Source organism: Thermobia domestica, chromosome 8 (genome assembly GCF_964235325.1).
Source record: "Thermobia domestica chromosome 8, izTheDome1.hap1.1, whole genome shotgun sequence".
Classification (NCBI taxonomy): Eukaryota; Metazoa; Arthropoda; class Insecta; order Zygentoma; family Lepismatidae; genus Thermobia; species Thermobia domestica.
In genome coordinates, this window is record NC_137461.1 from 264,906,874 (window position 1) to 264,920,627 (window position 13,754).

Here is a 13,754-nt window from a genome sequence, read left to right on the forward strand (position 1 = left end):
GTGTTTGAATACGCAATTCATTATATAAAATATTTAGTGGTTTATTTTTCGTCTGGAAAGTAAGCGCTTTTTGTTTTGAAGATTTTTTCTATTTTGATATACAATAATGTGTTTTTAATAATGTGTTTACAAAGTCTATTTGTTCCTTGTTAAAGCTTGAATGTATCTATCGAAAGTTAGTGAAGTTTACAAACGCGCAGTTATAAATTTGAAAGTTCCAAAGGTAAGCGTTCTTTCTTTTAAATATTTTTTTCTCTTTTGATATTCAATAATGTGATTTTCATTTCTCCACGAGACAATTTTATTTATTGAAGAAGAACACAACAGGTAATTCTACTCAATTACGGTGTTCATATCAGAGTTACATAGAATATCTATAATATATTTGCGAAATCTATTCTGACTCATACTGTGTATATCCAGAACTTTTTTACATTTACTCAGTTTGTTGTACACTGCACCCATCCTCCACGTTGGTGACTGTTTTGTTGCATTTGTTCAAGATTTCTTACAATAATTTATTTGTTCTTAGTGAAAATTTGAACGTATCAGTGACAAGTTAGTGACAAAGTTTTTCCATTGCGTAAAATTATTTAGTGGTTCATTGTTCGTCCCAAAAGTAAGTGCCTTTTGTTTAAATAAATATTTTTTGTGTTTATATGTTCAATAATGTGACTTTTTAATTTCTTTATACATATTTTCATTTGTTTCTTCTGAAAATTTGTACGTATCTGTAGGAAGTTATTTACACTTGTTAAGCTTTTATTACATAAATATGTTACAGTATATTAATTAGATAAGAAAATAGCACAGACACAAAATAAACACGAAAAAATACTTTTACATATTTTCATATTTTTAACATATTTCTTACATATTTCATTGATTTTTGCTACATATTTATGTACATATTTCGGTACTTTGGACTACATAAAAATCCGGGCCTTAGTCATTACTTTCCCAAAATGTAATAAAATAGATTCTTCCATTATCTACACTGTTTTCTTTATTTTCTCTTTGGGGTCGTGAGCCAAGATCTTTGGTCATAAAGTTCTTGAGGAGGGGGAGGAAAATAGGGAAAAAAACGACACGTTGTCTTGTGTATCCACCCTCCTCCTGATGATGAGACAACATCTTGACAAATCATAAAAGCAGGATAGCAAACACCAATACAATGCATTTTTTTTTCTTTATTGAGGACATATTTGGAAGCTGTCTTTTCGGAAAATTTTGTCGAAACAATGAACTTAGGTAACATTGCATATTCGCGGCTGCGGTTTCCGGTCTTCTGTTATTGCACCCTCGGTAAAAATATCCTAGTTCAAAAATATACGGCTCGCTTTGATTTTTCCTTCAGTGCAGAAATTCGAGGCTTCGGTCAGAGGATACCATATCTTCTCTCTCTCTCTCTCTCTCTCTCTCTGTTTCTGTCTGTCTCTGACACTCTGACTTTCTTCTTCCTATTTTCAATGCATTATATATATTGTTTCCCCTGCCCACCAAATTGTTTTCTTACGGTAACTTGTTTTATGAAGGCAGAAAAAGGGCCTATTGGCTTGTCTAAGAAGGAAAATTTTTTAGTCAAATAAAGCAGTTGTTTGTTTCCGTAAACATAAATTTAGGATAAATGGATTTATGGCTGCAAGACGGATCCTCTCACCAAAACCAGAACTGATATCTGCTTAGATTTTATTCGTCAGAAAAGGGGGGAGAGAAACAGTGACGACGCCAGAGGGGGGGCAAGGGGGCGAGCACCCCCTAGTAGCTACTTCTGCCCCCCTGACTGCTACCTAGACTGCCCCCCCCAAGATTCCTACAATCTTTAAACATTCTACATGTAGTATTTTATATCAGTATCATAACCAATCTCATTGTCAAATTGTAGTCTACTGTACTTTCCATGCATTTACTATGTAGTAGATAAGTCCTCAAGCTTTCTTCTTTGAGCGGCTGAGTATTTCTGTTTTCTAATTTAGCGCCTTTTGAGGTAAATTTTAGTTATACTTCTTATGATTTTTAATTATTGTGCCTAGCGAGCAATAGTAGATTTGGTCGACTTGTTTTCTTCTCATTGGATCAACTTCGATTGGAAATAAAAGAAAGGTAAAACCAGTTACGTAACTTGTTTGTATTTATCCAGGTTTGAAGTTTTCAGTTTCATATTTTGTTTTATTTAAAGGTTCTATACTTCTTTTTTCTGAAACATTATTCTCGGCTTTCAATATTCAGAGGATGTGCTTATAACAGCTTAGTTTGCAACTACCAGGGCTTAATTTTTTGAAGGGGATAAAATGAGTTGTGTTTTCCCTTCCTGCAAATGATAATAATAAATTTATGGAATTAAATTGATTCCCAATAAAACGTATTGTCAGGGTGCTGATCTTTAGTTAGTAATTGGCTTACACTATTGCTCCCTTACTTATTTTGTTTCAAAGTACTGACGTGACGTCTACCATATTGAGTAGGAGCTGCTGAAAAATTCGTAGCCTAACCCAGAAGGAGTGCACGTGGAATGGTGAAGTTTTACTTCTTCTACACTTTCCCCGAAAGTCAATATACTACCTTGTACACTGCTCTAGTTTTTGCAGAAAAGTTAAAAAATCTGAAGATTTCCTCACACCACTGTTCGTAGCACTATCCCTATCAGATCTAAAATTGCGTTCTTTCAAGTGTTATTTAAGTTTGGGAATTAAGTACACGTAATAGTTAGACGGAGCTAAATCTGCGGAATAATAATGATGAACTAGACATTGAAATCCTAGATTATGCAATGTCAGTTGTGTTCGCAGGGGCTTGATGGACAGATGTATTATGCTGAAAAAAAAAAAAAACAGAATTCCTTTCTTTTCATTTTCCAGTGCGTTGAAATTTGAATTTTTCTTTCAGTTTTGTAAGTAATGTAGAGATTCTGGATTAATTATTTGACCGTTGCGGAGGTAGTCTATGAGTACGACTCCATACTTACCCCAGAAGAATGTTGCAAACAGTTTCTCAACCTACTTCTGTGTCTTGAACTTCTTGGGGCATTGGAGAAATGAGCGCTACTACTCCATTGACTGTTGTTTCGATTCAGGATCATAGTGGTACAACCATATTTCATCTATGGTTACTATTCGTGAGCGAAATTGATCAGCATTACGGTCAAATTGAAAGAAGATTTCTCTTAATGCCGTCACTCTTTTATTCTCCTGACAAATATTTTGGGAACCCATTATGTCGAGAACTTGAGCATACCCAAGCCATTCTGAATTATGCTACCGACGAGTTCCAAAGAAATGCCCAGAATCTCTGACACAAGTTTTGCTGAGAAGGTAAAAACTGAGAAAGCGGAGTGCAGCCAGACCTCAGACTATAATATGTATATCGTGAGTTTACTATACACTTTAAAAAGTATATAAACAATAGCTTAAATTATTTTTGTCACTCAAAAATTGGGGTGGCCTATACCCTCCGGCCCCGGGCTATATCCACCACTGACTGAAATAGTGCAATTTTCAAGAACAATGTCACATATTGCATCCATGATTTCGGGAAGAGTCATTGCTTTTAATCATCCTGGATGTAAAACATAATTTGTTGAGAAATCACCACGTTCATACTAAACCACTTACTTCTTCACCATTGTATATAACGGAGGAGAGACCCTTGGTGGTACTGATTTCCTAATTAATTTACTTCGGTGACTTTCCTTGGTGGAATAAAAATGGTATAACAGTTAGGATCTGAATGTTCGTGAAATTATCTCTTTGGGCACACATAATCACTTCAGAAGCCTGAGAAACAATAGGAATTTCATTATTAATATGCAAATTTGTATTTGTACATACAGAGATATGTTTTTCTAAACTGGGGTTTCATTTTTCTACCTAGTACCTACACTCCTTCTGGATTGGACTAGGATATTTTCAGCAACTCCTCGTAAATTCTCTCTCTCTCTCCCTATATATATATATATATATATATATATATATATATATATAGAGAGAGAGAGAGAGAGAGAGAGATGCGTAGCATATAGTACTGGACGAATGTGTTACTCTTAGCATATGCGAAAGTAATTCAATTTATGTTTGGATTTCAAAAGTTTCATTGAAAAATATTTCATATGCAGACGTTACTTATTTGTTAGTTACAAACTTTACCTGAAATAAGTTTAAGTTATAATCATATCGGTCTAATATAAAAACAGCAACGAAATTACACAATGTAATGTAAAATAAGTCAAACGTAATAAATATGTCATATTTGGCATGGCAAATAGCCGCCCCCCTGAAAATGTATCTGCCCCCCTAAGAACTTAAAGCTGGCGTCGTCACTGGGGAGAAAAATGCTGTCGGTACTCCACTACTTTTTTATGGTTTTGTTTTGATTTTGAGGAAAAAACTAGTGTTTCAGATTGCAAACAGTTTGCAATATTATTTCAGATGAGCTTGGTTCGTTGCGTGAATTTCATTCCATTCCTCAGTTTGCGAAAGACGGTTTGTATTGAGATGAAAGTGCATTTAAGTTGTGAAATATATATTACTAACGCTGCATGTTTACTATAAATACGACTATTTGAGTTACCGTTCTTACCAAGTTATTTGAAAGTTTTATCTTGCAAGTAAGATTACTCAAATGTAACATGCCGATTTCATTCATACTTTACATAGACAAAGACTACAGAAAAATGGCATTTTTTAATACCGAGAATGTGGGCTGTAAAATCAGGCATTGTGAATCGGAATGAATGGATAAGCATGGTGTAACAATGCAACTATGAAACAAAACTATGTAAACTTTGAGTATACATTATTTTAAAAGGGTCGAATGAAGACTATATTATTCCAGTATTGATTTGCGAGACCGCGAGACCAACGCGAGAAGTCTCGCGCGAGACCGCGAGACGAGACTTCCAAAATTTTGCGAGACGCGAGACGAGAACTTAGGTCTGCGAGACGAGACGAGACGCGAGACGAGAACAGCTTTTGATTTTGCGAGACGAGACGAGACTTGTTTCAGTTCTCGTCTCGTTTGGTCTCGCGCCCATGCCTATACGTGACGTATTAGATCTGTATAAGCGACCGGCTAACATGTAGCTCTCACGTATCAACTGAGATACAGCACTGAAAAGCTTACTCGATTACCCTTTTATTGTAGATATATGTAACAACTCATTAAACGAAGAGAAATTTTCCTTTATACACTAATAATTATAAAAGATGTTTTTATTACACTTATTTAGGTTGGTACTAGCCTATAAGTAGAAATACTTTACAGGAAGTACAAACTTGAAAATATTGTAGGGCTTAGAATACGCAACATATTGATTGAAATTGTAGCCATATTGGTGAATGAATTCTAGGTGTGTTCACCTCTCAAATTAAATTGACTTCGGTGCATGTTAATTTGCATTTGAGATTAAGATTTCCAGAACCATCTTGGCAGAAAATTGTCGGTATTTGTGATGTATTTAATTTCAGTGAAAGCTTAAGCGGAAATTGCAGCTGACGGATGTAGGAAGGTAAAATCTATTAGTGGAGACCGTATTCCAAATGCATGTTCTTATTTGTCAATTCACATTAGGATTACATAGATTTGACTGGTTCCTAAGGAAAATTTTAGTATACGTGCATATTCACTTTCGCTAACACACCTACTCCCTACGGATGAAAACCCGTGCTACTGCGCGGGATCAACAAGTTCGCCCTGTGCTAGCAGTGTCGGGTCCAGGATATGATCAAGGGAGGGGCTAAACCGTAGTTTTCCACTTTATCCAGTGTAAAGCAGGATTGAAGCCCATTTTATCCAGTGTATACCTGAGCGTCAAAGGGGCTATAGCCCCTATAACCCCCTTTGATCCGCGCCTGTGCACTAGTATAGGCCGAAGTAGATATAGCTATCTTTGCTTAGAGTTACCATCTAGGACAAGTTGCTGTGCATGCACCGAGAAAATAGTATCGTAAATTATTATTTAGAGCATAAAAAGTGATGTAAAAGAATTCTAGAACATACTCCCCATATTCTTATTCTACACAGAAAGATTTATTGAAATTGTACTTATTGAATTCTAGTAAATTGTACAATATAAGAGATATTTTCTTGCAAATATTTATAGGAAAACGAACGTTACTATTCCAGAAAGATTCTCCGACACTAACATTTTAAATCAATATTTTCTTTCAGAAAGCCAAATGGACTATTCTTTTTCGGAAGGAAGAGAATGTGTTAACTGTGGCGCCATCTCTACTCCTCTCTGGCGACGAGATGGAACAGGACATTATTTGTGCAATGCATGCGGACTTTACCATAAAATGAACGGAATGAATCGACCTCTTATCAAACCCTCCAAAAGACTGGTAAGTATCACTTCGGTAAGTACTGTATGTATAAAGCTTCAACCTGTTTCGTTTTTCTATGTACAGTCACCATAAAATATAGGGGAAACCGGCCCAAAATGGCATACATCGACTTAATGTTTGAATATTTCCTCAGAATAGGTTTAAAACTTTCTCTCTCTCTCTCTCTCTCTCTCTCCTTTTTTTTTTTTTTTTTTTTTTTGTGAATGCTTCTTTGGAATGTTCTTTGAGTATTGGCGTGGAGATCAGTAAGATTATTTATTGTTAAAGTTCTTATTTTTAGATTTTTTAAAAAAGTTTCGAAAGTCCATTTTGCCCGGGTAGGCAGGCAGGGCAAAATGGCACACTATCTTGCTTCTATGAAACATATAAACATAGTATACGCAAGGGAATGCTGAGAAAAACATACAGAATGTCTGAAGGAAGATTTTCAATCAAATACATTTAGATATATCAATGTAGGCCTAAACTTTATTTGCAAAACAACGTAAAAATTTAGAATATGTTAAAAGAAATTAAAGAATATTAAAGAAATTAAAAATATGTTTCAGGATTATGCCGATAACACACAAGATGAAAACTGAAAATGAAGCACTAAGTAAAGTTCAACTTTCACAGACTTCACAAACAAACATCTTGGCCCTTGGAGATAATGCAGCACATGCAGCATGGCCCCAGAGAAAACAAAGCTGACAACGCAACCAACCTTCTCCGGCTTTGGACATTCTGTAAAGTTCGTTAGAGTAGATACATGGCGCACTGTGCCATTTTGCCCTGATGCGCAGGGAAAACAAAAACAGGTAGCTGCACATTATGTGAAAGCTTAATCTTGAAGTTTCTACGCTTAACCTACCTTTAATTGAATGTACTTTACAATCGACATGTTCAAATATTTGTACTTCCTCATGTCGTAAAATAACTCAACTTCAAAAACAGAAGAAAATGAAAGTTTTACCTACCAAAATCACTTTGTCGCTGATAACGCCTACTGTGTTTTACCTACACACGCGCCATTTTTACTCATTAGTGTTGCTAGCTCAACTTCTCATTTAAACCATTTACTGCCTGTTTCTAACCAAATACTTTCCGAGAACAACCACTATGCCATTTTACCCAGGTATGCCATTTTGGGCCGGTCTCACCTAAACACCTTCATTCTACGAGATCATTAAAAAAAGTGGTATGATGTAAAACAAACGACAAATGATGCGTGCAAAAGGTTTGTAATGATGTGTCGCTCATCTCCCTCAAACACAACCTTCAAATTCACAATTTTCCCAAAAAGTTACTATTCTGTCTCCTAATTTACCTTTCTCCCCCAAATTTCCATTTCTCTCCCCCGAAAAATTACTATTCTTTTACTCTCCTCCAACTTGACCATTCACCACCGAAATTTACCATTCATTCCCCAAAATGCCATTCATTCACCGAAATTTACCATTCTGCCTCCCACCGCACCTTTCTCCCAACAAAGTTACTATTCTCCAGTGTGATTATACCATCTTCAATGAAAAAAATATATCTTCAGATAATCTCAATGCAGTGACTCAGAAGACTCAAAGGAAGTCAGACACATAACCACCAGAGCTGTTGACTCGGACAGATTCATGACCCAAAGAAGATGCAACATCATCATACATAGGCTATGAGGAGAGGCTCCTACTGACAGAGTCTTATTTAATATTTCATACCGTTTTTTCTTTGATACCTGTCGACAGACAGATGGATGATGACTATAAGGCTTCCGACACGTATACATAGTTTGGAAGTCTAGAAATTTACTACCGTGAAAATAATTCATCGTTGTTGGTTCCCAACTGAAAACTTGGAAATAAGTTTTCAGTTATTAATAGCCGTAAGTTGAAGACCTTCCTCTTCTTATTAGTACAAAGAGTACAAAGTAGATCTGAGGGCTTCCGACTTAACGGCTAATTTAAAATCTAGTTTACCATTGGTAAGTGAAAACTTTTTCGAAACAGAGGGCAATGAATTATTTTAACCGTAGTCTTGGTATTTCTTTTATTTGTTAATTTTATTTATCATTTGTTGATTTTATTTATCCCTCTAATTTTATCTATCTTCTTTTCTCTTCTTACAATATATATTCGGAATTCTCGTGATGAGACCTTTGATTTGATACCCATATTGCAGGGAAGGAAAAAAATAAATCCCTTTTCATGCTCTTTCAAAACTTCACGATTCTGCCGTATTTCATTCAAAGCTACACGATTCTGCCGTATTTCATTCGAAGCTACACGATTCTGCCGTATTTCATTCGAAGCTACACGATTCTGCCGTATCTCTTTCAAAGCTACATGATTCTGCCATATTTTTCAAAGCTACACGTTTCTGCCATATTTCTTTCAAAGCCAAACGCCACTGCCATTTTTCTTTCATTTTTAGATGTCTCTGCCACATTTTCTTTCAAAGCTAGATGTCTCTGACATATTTCTTTCATATTTAGATGTTCCTGTCATATTTCTTTTAACACTAAAAGCCTGTACCGTATTCCTTTCAACGTTAAGAGTTTGCTTTATCAATTTCAAAGCTAGAAGTTTCTGCCGTGTTCATTTTAAAGCTAATATTAGCGCTATATTTTTCGAAGCTAGACGTCTATGCAATATTTCTTTCATAGGTAGATGTCTCCACCATATTTTCTTTAACGCTAGATTTGTCTGCCATATTTGTTCAATGCTAGGAGTATCTGTCATATATCTCTTAACGGTAAATATCTTTGCCATGTCTCTTCATATTCGCTTCGTTTTAACGCTAAATGTCTCTGCCATGAACCTTTTAGTGCTAAGTGTGTGTGTGTCATACTTCTTTCGAAGTTGTAAGTTTCTGTCATATTTCTTTCAAAGCTAGATTTTCTGCCATATTCCTTTGAAAGCTAGATGTCTCTGCCATATTTTCCAAAGCTAGAAATCTCTGCCTATTCTTTCAGAGCTAGATGTCTCTATTATATTTTCTTTCAAAGTTAGATGTATCCGTCAAATTTGTTTAAATTCCGTATGTCTTTGTCATATCTATTTCAACGCTAGTGTCTCTGACACAAGAATTTTCTTCCACCGGGGTCAATGGCGATATTTTCACTACTTTACAAAACCTTGATTTTAAACTATCAACTGAATCTACCCTCGAATAAATTAAAGTAGATCAAATAAAGAGACTATCAATCAGTGGCAGTGGATTGTAATCGTAATGTTAATTAAATTATACAATATGTTCGTAAAATTTCTATTAAATATTTTATTTTGCTTCCTTTTGAAATATATATATTTTACTTTCTTTACAGACCGCCACTCGACGGTTAGGCTTATGCTGTACAAACTGTGGAACGCGGACAACGACTCTTTGGCGACGGAACAACGAAGGAGAACCTGTGTGTAACGCTTGCGGCCTGTATTTCAAACTTCATGGTGTGAATCGACCTCTAGCCATGAGAAAGGACGGAATACAAACGCGGAAGAGAAAGCCCAAGAATCAAATGAAGAAAGATGATGAGAACAAGGAGAAAAGTATTTCTCGTATGTTTTTTTAACGATCTTTATTATTGTTATTATTACTTAGGTTCATTACGTAGGATCAAAAGGAACACATTACGGAAACCGTAAAGATAGAAAGCTCGATTTAGGAAAAACTAATTACGGCCAAGATCGCAATCTTTTGATTCCTTTTTTTGATCATTCCTAAAATTCTTGTTTTCACTTCTATACGCACAATGGACTGTATTTGCTTGAAACATGCATGTGTTTGGAGCGGCATAGCACAGCTGTTAATGTATAAACGTATAAGGATGATCTAGATGATAGATTATTGTGGAAGAATAAAGCTTTTACCTTGTATGGAGTTTGTCGTTATTGATCCCATAGAGAAATGGGGGGTCAATGAATTTCGGTGAAATATTGCGGAAATTGTGTAGTTTTAATTGCACAATCCCACTCTTCCCTTACCATACCTTAACAATGGCAGACAAAATGATAATTAGACAACTTATGGAACACACATGTCATATAGGCATTCGATTTGCCGAATGTGTCCTTGTTGTACAAAATAAATAAATAAAAGGAAAAAATAAAAAAAATGGGAAAACCAAAGAAATGGATCAAAAGATTCCAATCTTGGTCAATAATTAATTTTTGAATCAGGGGCCACAAAATTTTTGAACGGCCCCTAAATATAGTTTTCGTATTTTCTGCGGAATAAGCACATCATTACCGAATTAAGCGATAGTTTGGGATCGGCTACACTATATGAAGTTCTCCAGATATAAGGCTTACAAGAAAATTTTTGATTGAAATATATGGGGTCTTTTGATCCGAAAAGAAAAAAAATAACGTCATTGTTACTTAGAAGTTGTGAATGATTATTCTTGGTTATATTTAGTCCCTAGGATGTCTGTTCTATCAACTGCAGAAACAAGTCCAAAAGCAGGAGTTTACATATGCGAATATTGTGTGGATGTTCCAAAACAGAATGTGGCAAAAGGAAAAGCATGTGGCAGAACTTTGATGTCTCAGTTTGTCTCAGCTTCTGTGAATACCTCGCTGACAGTCCAGTGACAATTTCAGGGAGACATCGCACTCACTCTACCTGCTCGTCTGTAACGGATGGAGGATCGCTCCAAGTCCAATCTGCTCACTTTTCTCGAACTGAACGAAATGCCTTTGTTCGTAGTACAGCTGTCCGATACTGTAGCGCATGAATACTAATGCATCCTGCAACCCTTTATGACTCTGAGTTGCATTTTTGCAACGGACCTCTTTGATTTACATTCAAGAACGCATTTTAAGTTTAATTAACATGGTTTATTACACAAGACTGTACACTTTAATCACAAAGAGCAAAACTGATTGTTTTATCGAATTTTTTTATGTTACTGCACATCTCGAGAAACGTACGAAGTACCATTTTCTTGACGCTTTTAGCGCATAATCATGCGTACACTTGTCTCTCTAGTGTTTCCATACTATATATACAACCGTCATCTCAAGGTATATTAGTGTCATTAATTATTACAAGACTAATGCATATTAAAATTCAATATGTAGAAATAATATCAATGACTCGTATTGTATAGTAACAGCTAGTGCATATTAACTAACAATTATTTTGCTTTCTGTTTCAGAGGGGAAAGAACACCACCACGAGAACTCAAACGACAACAACCAGGACCAATCACAGTCATCCTCAAACCAGTCGTACAATCACAGTTCAAGAGCCACACTCACCACAGCATCATCAAGTTCTCCAACCATCAAAACGGAATTGGACGTGAAACCATTAGTGTCTAGAACTGGGGAATCAACAGTGTCTTTTATGTCCTCGTCCGGTGTTCCCCATCAGAGAATGCATGGATCGGAACAACTGTTTGGACTAGCCTGCCCCACTCCGGAAGCTAGTTATGTCATGATGAACCACGCTCATATGGCTACAAAGCTCATGGCCACAACATAAAGCGAAGAACATCTATTTGACATTAAAGTTTCACGGTCATTCCTTCGGGGTTCCAATGCATTCTTTGTGAATATGTTTCCCAAGGGCAACGAAACAGCCCTAAGACTTAATTTACGTAAGCTCAGTTTATTTACAACTGTGATTGTTTTTCCATCGAAATTTTGTTTTGTAAGTGCCATAATGATAGTAGTAACACATTACGTTTACGACTTGCAATTAATAAACTAAATAAGAACTTAAGCTTCTCGAGAATAGGTTCAATTTTAAGTGAATAAACAGTGAGTATATGTTTTTAAAGTGACGCAATAAGCACTAGAATATTTGTTTGAACGAGAATTGAAAATATGAAACGAACATCATTGTACAGCAAAGCTTCTTAAAGTTGGCCACTTTCCGTCCCGAACTGTCCAACTGTGGCCAAAGCTTTACGTATCACAATTGTATTATCTTCCTGTTTCCAAAACGTAAGGCCAAATTACGGAGGTGGCCAAAATCACCTGTACAGATTCTTGATTATTTGTTTACGGGTTTCTGGAGAAAAAAAAAATGCACATTTGATTTTAACCCTTTGACTACCAACGGGACACATGTGTCCTATGCGAATAATTCAAACATCGTTCGGAATTTGTTTTTAGAAAATTCTAAAAAAAGAATGCACGTTGTTCTCCCATCGGGTCAGATGTGAGCAGGAAACTGTGTTTTGTTTCCAAAACTGTGTAGAGATGTCATGAATATCTCACATAAAAGGAGTCGTACATATAAAAGAATGTTCGCATTTTAAAAAATGGTAGTCAAAGTGTTAAAATACATGCTTGCGATTAGTGGCAGTGAAACTGGTTCTGAACCCATCCTGCAGAACTTTTTTTTTAAAAAAAGTGATATGATAATCGAATTTCATGATTTCAGGGAGCCTCTAAAGTTTGGTGGAGCAGATTGCACCACTGAATCTGCGAAGGCATTATCACCACCACTATTTGCTATATTAAGGGGTAAAAGACAATGGAAATCAAATACAAAACTATGAGGAAAATAATGACAAATAAAGATTTGGGGAGTGAGTGAGAAGAAAATGCATGTTGAAGGAAGTTACTCCTTAATTGTTATATTTCTTGTACAGTCAGAAACAGTATTAAATATAGGTTGGAGCTATCATTTCTTACCTATACCTCCAACCTTTACTTAGGCTAATATTGTTTCTAACAGTACATTAATTGTCTATTTTTATTTCTACGAGGGGGAGTCAAATGAAAACCATAATTATTTTTTTTAAATATTATTTATTGGTCACACAGGGTACAGAAGTAAATCACTTTTCAACATAGTCCCCTTCTCGTTCAATGCAAGTCCGCCAGCGCTTCAGAAGAGCCTGAATACCTGCAGAAAAAAAGTATTTTGGGCGACGGCGCAACCACTCGTGCACCGCGTTGCGTACCTCTTCATCGGAGTGGAACTTCCTGCCGACGGCTGTGTCCGAAACTTTTTGGGTTTCGGTGATGAGGAGTGGCGCCACTCCTTGCTCGCTCGCTTTGTTTCAGGTTGTCTCACGGCGGTTTTCCAAAACGATGGCTTCAACGGCTGCAATGGTCTCTGGAGTCACTGCGCGCCGAGCCTGGCCGGGGCGTGGAGCATCGGCCACAGACGTAACACAATTTGCAAATTTCCGGCACCATTCATAGATTTGTGGCTGTGACAAACACGCATCTCCATACTGAACCTTCATTCGCCTAAAAATGTCAATCGGTTTCACACCTTCACTTCGCAAAAACCGAATCACAGAACACTGCTCCTCGCTGGTGCATGTGGCTAGTGGGGCTGCCATTTTGGAACTGTTGTTGCGCCGGTGTTTGTGCATCTGCCGGCTGCTGCCACCTAGGAGACATCCGGCATACTATCGTAAACAGGCATGTCAACTTACAGCTCACTGGCGCCATATGCTGATTTTTATTTCTACTTTTATGG

The 13,754-nt window shown here is 36.5% G+C and overlaps 1 protein-coding gene across 2 annotated transcripts in view; it reads left to right on the plus strand.

The window, feature by feature from the left end:
- The window catches only part of LOC145693605 (transcription factor GATA-4-like), a 313,925-nt gene extending 300,891 nt beyond the window's left edge, over nucleotides 1-13,034 (plus strand). For both annotated transcript variants that reach the window (XM_081769743.1, XM_081769744.1), the window contains 3 exons: nucleotides 6,166-6,338; nucleotides 9,634-9,865; nucleotides 11,467-13,034. In XM_081769743.1, coding sequence (XP_081625869.1) covers nucleotides 6,166-6,338; nucleotides 9,634-9,865; nucleotides 11,467-11,795 — 734 coding nt within the window. In that variant the 3' untranslated portion in view covers nucleotides 11,796-13,034. The remainder of the gene's footprint in view (nucleotides 1-6,165; nucleotides 6,339-9,633; nucleotides 9,866-11,466) is intronic.
- Nucleotides 13,035-13,754: the final 720 nt, after the last annotated feature.